This window comes from Colobus angolensis, unplaced genomic scaffold (genome assembly GCF_000951035.1).
Source record: "Colobus angolensis palliatus isolate OR3802 unplaced genomic scaffold, Cang.pa_1.0 Scaffold12, whole genome shotgun sequence".
Lineage (NCBI taxonomy): Eukaryota > Metazoa > Chordata > Mammalia > Primates > Cercopithecidae > Colobus > Colobus angolensis.
In genome coordinates, this window is record NW_012113141.1 from 6,973,110 (window position 1) to 6,982,605 (window position 9,496).

Consider the following 9,496-nt stretch of genomic DNA (forward strand, 5'->3'; position numbering starts at 1 on the left):
CTACCAGAGCCAAGCGGCGGCGCCGCCGGGGAACATGGCGGACCCTCTTTCCCTACAGAGGGGCTAAGACCGGCATGCACTGCGCGTGCGGGGGTGGGGGCGGGGTAGGCTCTAGGGACTTGGGCAAAATTACTGAGGCTAGGAGAGAAACAGGACAAGGCCAAGGGATCAGGTTAAAATTCTTTGCATGCAGAATCAAGAATGAGGAGATGGGGCAAGTCTGTAGCTAGGTGCTGCGATGAACGACTGCGAGGAAACACACCCGCTCTCATGGCATTCCCCAGTAAACTGAGGAGATTTGATTAAACCTCAGGATCTCCTACTAATAGAGAAACAAATGTATAACGATTTAGCTACCAGATCTGAATACTAAAGGGTTGGCAGGGGACCACAGAATAGAGGAAGCATTGTTGGTTCTAGAGTGGTGAAAGGACCATCCAAAATGCAGTTTGAAGGAGAATTCTGGCCTTTGTGTTTAGAGTCTGGAATTGTCAAGAGTCTGAAGGCACAGAATAAGAATGCAGCTAGAGCAATTTCGGCGCCACAGTTTGTCAAAACAGGTAAGGGGAAGAAAGGAGATGACACCAAGAGATGTGCAAAGAATCTGAAGAATTCACCTGAAAAGGACACAGCTTCCTCCTGGAAGGCAGAGGAGTAAACAGGGAATTGGAAATTAATTCCTTATTTCTGTGCATGCACAGAATCTGGGCCCAGGTGACTTATGGACCCTTTATAGAGACCAAGGTGACTGACATTCGTGGGAAAGGGGGTAGAGGGAAAAGAATTGACTGTTTATCAAAAATTATTAGACGAGTGCATCCACGACACCAGGAGATACGTTGAATCATGGACAGGGACCAGCATGTCCACTAAGCTCTATATATCTTGATGGTGCAGGATCCAAGTGGGATGGAACAACAAATTCCTGCCCATCGTCCTGCTCAATAATACATGTGCTCAGAATCTGTTCATAATGGATGGTGATAAGTAAGTAGTAGCCCGAAGGTCTCAAAGAGTACCTTTCTACCTCTTCTTTGTGTCGGTTTCAATCCTGAGACCCGAGGTGAAAGACGAAGGGAAAGACCAACAATGGGTATTTTCCAAACAGGGAACCCACAAGCTACTATTTAGAGGGAAGAGTCTCAGGAGTGAGGCACGGGTGAAAATGGATTTTTCTGGCATGGAAGGGCCATAACACCACAGGGGAAGGGAAAGGGAGAGGCCCCCATGGAAGGAGAGGAAGGAACAGGAGGCATGTCACAAACTTATAAGATAGAGGAAAGGCACCCGGAGTACATCGATCAGGAGTGAGTTTGTTAGAAGAGCTTGAATGCCCAGAAAATCTCCCTAAGGAGGGGAGGAAGGAAGGAAGTGTATAATGTACTGAGTACTGAATGCTGCATCAGGAAAGGGATGGGAAACATCCTAACAGCAATAGTAAAAAGGAAAGGCACCCTATTTTAGGACCCATTGATTCCCACCTTGATTCTATATCCTTCAACTCCTGTCTGGCTCCTCACTTCCACTCAGTCAAAAGGCACTTCATATATTTATCTAGGCTTCCCTGCCCCAGTACAAAAAAAGCAAGAGCATACAAAGGGAAGAATGACAAGGAATTAAATAGAACTATCTTATAGATTTATTAATGAAAAATACTTTACAAAAACAGTATGTTTGGCCTAAAATAGTTCAGCTGACTCTGAGGGTTCACAACAACAACTGAGCAAGTGGTAATAATGGCTGTGCTGAGGACAGAAGGCTGTGTTAGTGTGCCTGACTCCATCTGTTCAAAAGGGTGGATGTTATGTTGGCAGCTCCACGTTCTAGGCCTAAGGTTTGGAGGGCACAAGGAATGCTGACAGGCCATATAATATAATCAGGGGGCTGCCCTGATGATGTAATCAGAACCATGACCACAGGGCTACATGTCCCCCCAAGGATGGGAGATAGGGAAGACAAAGGGTCAGGTAATAGGGATAGGTGGATAAAACAAAGAGTAGAAGTTGGGAATATAGTAGGGAACAGAGGACGAGGGCTCAGGTGGAGGTGGGGACATAAAGCATCCAGGAATAAAATGTGACCTTAAGATCCTAAGGAATGGCTAGTATCCAGAGTAATACCATGGATTCATCTTTAAAGTGGCTCAGATAAAACCCTTAAACAGCAGCTGCTTCCTTTTGCTAGGGGGAATGGAAGTTGGAATTTCAAATATCCCCTCCCAAAGAATCAGGTCTTTTTAGAGGTTCCTGACACCCTTAAGAGAACCCACCAGTTCTATGTTGAGATAAGAATAGCACAACCATGGCAGTGATGCAGGGTACCAACGCTGCCACAGTACAGTTTTTTTTGTTTTGTTTTGTTTTCTGAGACGGAGTCTCACTCTGTTGCCAAGCTGGAGTGCAGTGGTGCGATCTCAGCTCACTGCAACCTCTGCCTCCTGGGTTCAAGCAATTCTCCTGCCTCAGCCTCCCAAGTAGTTGAGACTACAGGCATGCACCATCACGCCTGGCTAATTTTTTGTATTTTGGTAGAGACAGGGTTTTACCATGTTGGCCAGGATGGTCTCAATCTCCTGACCTTGTGATCCGCCCGCCTCAGCCTCCCAAAGTACTGTGATTACAGGCATGAGCCACCGGGCCTGGCCCACAGTACAGTTTTACATAGAAAGGTGTAGCTCCAGGAAAGGAAAGGAGTAACCTTTACCATCGACTGTGCTGCAGCACTCTAGCCCTGATCTGCTCTCTTCTGGAGGCATCTGATAGAACAAACAGAAACCCTTCTCCCACTGTCCTCCTGTGTCCAGAGCGGGAGGCATAACTGCTTTGCCTCCAGTCGTCATCTGGGGGCATATCTACTCTTCGAGGACCAGGGGTTCGGGACCCTGGAACAGGATCTGAATTCCAATCTGACCTCCGGGGTACATGAAGACTGCTAGATGGTGGGTACACAGGATAAACAATGGGAGGGTGGGAGGGTGAATGGAAAAGATCACCCCAGGACTGAGCGTGAGGAACCTGAAGGCCCTTGCTTCTTTCTGGTAGTGTGGCAGTGTAGGTTAGCTGAGGACTGCATCCTGGAGTAGTCAGGAATCTGGTCCCAATATGCTGGTTGGTCTCTGACCAGGGTGCCCAGGAGGTGTCTGTTCTGGAACGATGGGGGAGGCTCTGGTAATTCAAAGTCCTTCCTGTGTACTTGGCCCCTTGGGAAGTTTCACCCCTGTCACACATAGCCAGAAACTGCTGGACACTCCTCGAAGTTCCTGGGGAAAGAAAAGAAACCCAAAGACTGAGCATCTTCAGAATACCATTCTTCCCAGAGAGCCATGCCTAGCTGTTTAGCTCAATTCCCTACCAAGAGCATATACACAAGGGAAAGAAAGAACCAAGCTGTGCTTTTGATTCCATTTTTTAAAATTCTTAATATACATCAAAATCAAATATCATACCTCCAACCTGGGCAAATGAAACAGTCTCATGGATGTTGCCATACCTCTACCTCCCTCCACTATAATCTCTCATCCACTATACACACGCATACAAAAGGAGGGCTCCCTAATATATAGCAATATTTAGCAAATGTATACTCCATTTGTGATGACTATATTTCTAGAACCACCATACCAAAACCTCACTCAGCTTTTCTTTTTTAAAAAAATAGAGATGGGATCTCACTATGTTGCCCAGGCTGGTCTTGAACTCCTGGGCTTAAGCAATCCTCCCATCTTGGCCTCCAAAGTGCTGGGATTACAAGTGTGAGACACTGTGCCTGACTTTTTTTTTTTTCCAACTTTTCTTAAAATGTTATCTTCACTTCAGTTAAGCTGCCTTCGTTTGATCTCTGAGATCTAATGTGGAATGCCTTTTCTTATACATTTATTCAACTTTGGCACTATTGATATCTTGGGCTGATAATTCTTTGTTGGGGTTGGGAAGAGACTGCCCTGTGCACTGTGTGACGTTTAGCAGCATCCCTGGCCTCTACCCACTAGATACCGGTAGTACATCCCCTTTATCCGTTGAGAACCACTGCCTTAAGCTTGAACATCCAGCGCATGAGGGGAAAAAAGAGAACATTTCACTTGGAAGGTCAAAGAAAGCCAAAATGATGTTGCTCACCTTCCCCACAATTGTCTGGGTCTGTACACATGGTGTGGGTACTCCATGTATAGGGTCTTTCCAATTCTCCCACTCATTACTTGTCTTCCTAGACCATCCCTCAGCTGAGACTCAGAGGACAGAAGGAGAGAAAACTAGCTAATAGAGATGACCATTTCTGTTCTGGGGGTGTCCCAAAGACTGGGTATTAACTCCCCTTTGTCAGTTAAAAGCTTATTCTATCATGACTGAAGCAGTTCATTCTCATAAGTAGACAGACTCTAGGGGTACTGGTCTAGACCCTTGGTCTAAGAATCATGGTGCCCAACAAATGATTTAATATTTATGTGGATCAATGCATGACTTTGAAGCAGTAATTCATATCCTCACACCACTTCACCTTGGGATACCCCCCTCCCCATAGGTATACTGATTTGACCCTATGAGGACCCTGAAAAGGTACCAAATTCTGGCATATAATATTAGATTTGGGGGAGTTACCTGGGAGTCTATGGGGCTCCCCTGCCATGCTGGGCATCAGGACATCTGGGGACAGGAACTGTGGTTGGGGAGGGTAGAGTTGGGGACCGAGGAGAAACACAGAAGGGTCATGGATGACAGGGAGGGAAGAGGAGCTGGAACAACGATGCCCGGTTTCCAAAGGCTTCCTCACGTTTGATGAATCCTTATAATGAGACAAGACAAAAAAACATAGAGATGAGGATTAACACAAAGCAGGATGTCGTTGGGTAAACACAGTGAGGCAAGCAAAGGGAAATGGAGGGAACCAGAGCACAAACATGCCTACATGCTTTGTTCTGGAGTAGGACCCAATTTTTTCAGTCGCTCTCCCTGCCAGCCCTCTAAGAAACTGCAAACTTCAGATCCTTATCCCTTAACCAGTCCTCCTCATATCCCTCACCTTCCCAACTCTACCATTCAGGTCTTTAGCAAACTCCTTAATGCTAACAGTAGAATTAGAGAGATTGAGATAGAAATTTAAAAATAAAAACAAAATATGAGAAATTCAGAAAGCCTGAGAGAATGAGAAAAAAAAAAATCCTTTACTTATTCTAAGTACTGGGAATAAAACTATGTATGTTTAAATGTAGAATCAAGAACTCTACCCCATCTTCTCTCCTGTCACTGCTATACATTCCACAGCTTCCTCTTTTGCCTGTCAAGTTTGTATTTACTGATGCTTATGTCCTGCTCTACTCCCTATTAATTATCTACTTTTATGATAAATACCCAGAAATATTCCCCTTTAACATCTGAAACAGTAACATATCCAAAATTGAACCAAAATCCTTCCAAACTCCTCCTCCTGGCACCTCATTTTCCTAAATCACCCCTATTCAAAACATTGGCAATGACCTTGATTTCCCACTTCGCATCCACAATTCCATTACTTGCCAAGGACTATCATTTCTACCTATGGGTTTTATATTTAAATTCACCTGGACTACTGCAATAGCCTTCAGTCTGCTCTTCCTATCTCCCATCCACTCCTTACCATGGTCTACAAGGTCCTATGTGATATGGCCCTACTGCTCCTCACTTTATTTCCTATCATTCCTGGAGCTTTTACACTCTAATTTTAATGTTCCTCAAACACACCAAACTCATTGCTACCTCAGAGTCTTTATACTTACTGTTTCTGTTACCAAGAATATTCTTTTGATGGCTCACACCTTCATATCACTGAGGTCTCTAATCAAAAGTTACTTCCTTAGAGATTATTTCCCTCACTACCCTACTATCAGGAATAGCCCTCAAAAAAAACACTATTACCTCTTTACTCCTTATTCTCTTGCCTTATTTTATTATTCTTTATCATACTTATCATTGTCTGGCATTATATCATTTATTTGTTTATTGTCTTTCTCCCCTATTTCTTTTTACTTCTGTATCCCTAGCACCTTGAACAGTGCCTAGAACAATGTGGGCACTTAGTAATAATATGTTAAATAAAATTATCTATATGCCAGTATGTCTAATTTCCTTTACGAGACTGCAAGCTACTCAAGGGCAGAATTTGTGTTGTTTCATCAGTGTATGCTCACAGCACCTACCACAACATGGCACAAAATTAGCATTTATCATACTGCCTAAGGACCAGGTGCCACTCCTCTCAGCATGTGACATAGCTAATTACTCCTTTCTTCTTGAAACATTCTCCCCTTGGTGCCTATGGTACCACACATCCCTGGTTTCCCTTCAGTCTCGCTAGTCTTTTTTTCTCAGTCTCCTTTTAGGGTTCTTCAAAAGAAGAACCACCTTAAATCTAATGCTCTTTAGGGATATGTCCTGGCTCTTCTTCTCTTTCTGCGAGTCTTTTCCTCTTTTCAAGGGGTATGATTCCCAAATTTCAATTTCCAGCTTATATATCTCATTCCAAACGCCTGCCAGATATCTCCACTCAAGCTTAATATATGCAAAACTGAATACGTATCTTCCCTCAAATATATCATTATCTAACCATAAAACTTGAGTATCATCCTTTACCCTCTCTCCCAACATCCAGGCAGGCACCAACTCCCACTGATGTTTATTTCCTAACTGGGTCTCAAATACGTTGACTTATCTCTATCCTTCCCAACTACTTATTGTGACATACAGGGCTGTCTGCGGTCCATAATATTCTTTGTATCCTCTCTTGTCAACACTCTCCATCATCTCCCCTCGCCAGACTTTCTAATCCTGCCATACTAAATAAGCTTATTTTAATTCAGTTAATATTTGCTCAGGTCCCTTTTACCTGCTATATTCTTTTTGCTTCTTCCAGGAAGCCTTCCATGATACCTCAAGCCTGATTTAAATGTCCCTTCTATTATGTTCCCATAGGATCAAATCCTTAATACATTATAATTGTTTATTTATCTGTCCTTCACTGTAGACTGTAAGTGCCATAAAAGCAGGGACTACATCTAACTCACCATTGTATCTCCAGCACCTAGCACAATACCTCTGACACACTCAATAAGCACTTATTTATTTGTTTATTTTTGTGTTAGGAATCTTGTGACAGAATCAATAAGTATTTATTTAAGAGAATGAATCAATAAATGATACAGAAGTCAGAAGAAAGGAAGCCAATTCTCCTAGGAAAATAACAATTTGCAATTAAATGAATTGAAAGTACACGAGAACAAATGCTAGGCAGGAGAATCCACCTTTTCCAAAAAATGAATGGCAGCGTGATCAGAATTGTTTAGGAATTTATGAACAATAAATTGAATGAATCTTATTATAAATTCAGCTGAGTTTTTCTGTTTGTTTTGTTTTGTTTTTGAGACAGAGTCTTGCTCTGTCGCCCAGGCTGGAGTGTAGTGGCTCAATCTCGGCTCACTGCAACGTCTGCCACCCGGATTCAAGCGATTCTCCTGCCTCAGCCTACTGAGTAGCTAGGAGTACAGGCACCCCCTCCCACCATGTCCGGCTAATGTTTATATTTTCGCCATGTTGGCCAGGCTGGTCTTGAATTCCTGACCTCAGGTGATCCACCATCCTCGGCCTCCCAAAGTGCTGGGATTACAGGCATGAGCCACCACGTCTGGCCTCAGCTGATTTTTAAAAATTAGAAAAATGAGTACCTCTTAGGAGGGAAACTGAATCTGAAGAGCTGGTAGAAGACAGACTTGGTTTTCACCATATGTGCTTTTATACCTTTTTATTTTTATACCATGTATTTAAAACCTGTTTTTACATTTTTCCTGAACTACCTAGTGGACAACCTTCAATGCAATGGTACTTTGTACCCTGACCTCTACTGTAATGAAAACTCAACTTGGGGAAGGAAGTGAAATTCTCCAAAGGTATGATTACCTACAAACCTAGCCACTGATATTTAAGTTTGTTGATCTCTAATGGCTTGGGCTTTCCTGCCCCTTCTGCCTACACATTACTGCATATGAAAATTCGCAAGGCTTTTTTCTTTTTCTTGCTGATGCACATGCTTCACTTTAGATTGAAAACACACTGAATTCTATTCAATCACATACTGGGGGTGAGGGGAAAAACCAAACCAATACTGCATCCCATTTCTTTCCTTCTTCCTTTGATTAGTGCTGTGGGTTCTGACCCAATCAGGAGCCTTTGCTTCTCAGATTCCTCTCAAGGCTATTATGACTCTTTTCACCCTAGGAAACCCTGTAACACACACAGCCTTTCAGAACTGCTACAGGGAATGGACATTCCTCTGGGCTCCAACTGAACGTTTGTAAATAAAATAATGACTGCGTGTCCTTACTTTTGCTGAGTACACAGGGCTTTTCCTCACATTACAACCTTCACTTTCTCCCTGCTTCTTTACCTACACTGTATTTTTGCTTAGCAAGGAGGAGGGTGCTCTGAATAGATGGACCCTGATTCTACTTACAAAACTGTGGGAAGAAACTGGAGCTTCCTCCCTCTCTGAGACAACGGTGCCACTGAGACTGCGTGAGATGCGACGTAAGTTCTCTGCACTGTACTGCTCATCCTCCCCACACTCCCTGCTGAGGCCTCGGCAAGGTGTAGCCTTCAAACACACAGACACATACAGGCAGACACATAATACCAGACTTATGGTTTTCCCACAGACACTATCCTCAGGGTATGGGAAAGAATAGGGGAAGACTCAGTAGTAATAGACACCTGAATTAGATGTATTGGTAAGATAGTGGCCATGTAAAAATCTCCTCTAATTCAAAAGAAGCCCAATCATAGACCTTATTTTCTTCTGATAGCCCCATATCACCATGACTCTGCCTTATCATCATCCCTACCAGACATATCTTTCCATAATTCCTTCCCCAACACACCACCCCGGGCCCAGCACCTTAGCACCTGAGGCTGCTACCTGAGAAGTACACATTGTTCTGGCTTCATGGAGACTCTGCTCCATTTCTGCTGTTGGAGTCTTTGAGAGACCAGGATCAGGGGCTGAGTGCAACCTCCTCCCCATGCCATCTGCAGAGCCTGAAGAGGAAAACATAAATACAAGTTGAGGCTGTTTCTTCTCCTAGGGCCTAACCTCTAAGCCTAGCAGCACAAACTCCGGAGTTGTTGTTTCATTAAATAATAAATATGCATCCCTGAATTCAACGGGGGGGACATGCTCCTGGAATTTAGAAGCAAGAAGGGCCAGGCGCGGTGGCTCACACCTGTAATCCCAGCACTTTGGAAGGCCGAGACGGGTGGGTCACAGGCCAGGAGATCGAGAACATCCTGGCTAATACAGTGAAACCCCATCTCTACTAAAAATACAAAAAATTAGCCGGGCATGGTGGTGGGCGCCTGTAGTCCCAGCTACTCAGGAGGCTGAGGCAGGAAAATGGCGTGAACCCGGGAGGTGGAGCTTGCAGTGAGCTGAGATCGCACCACTGCACTCCAGCCTGGGCGACAGAGTGAGAGTCCGT

The 9,496-nt window shown here is 44.1% G+C and overlaps 1 protein-coding gene across 2 annotated transcripts in view; it reads right to left on the reverse strand.

Moving 5' to 3' along the window:
- Positions 1–1,616: 1,616 nt before the first annotated feature.
- Positions 1,617–9,496, reverse strand: part of USP54 (ubiquitin specific peptidase 54) — a 127,199-nt gene continuing 119,319 nt past the window's right edge. For both annotated transcript variants that reach the window (XM_011928085.1, XM_011928078.1), the window contains 4 exons: positions 8,938–9,056; positions 8,476–8,616; positions 4,596–4,779; positions 1,617–3,259 (listed from right to left, as the gene is read on the reverse strand). In XM_011928085.1, the coding sequence (XP_011783475.1) occupies positions 2,700–3,259; positions 4,596–4,779; positions 8,476–8,616; positions 8,938–9,056 (1,004 nt within the window). In that variant the 3' untranslated portion in view covers positions 1,617–2,699. The remainder of the gene's footprint in view (positions 3,260–4,595; positions 4,780–8,475; positions 8,617–8,937; positions 9,057–9,496) is intronic.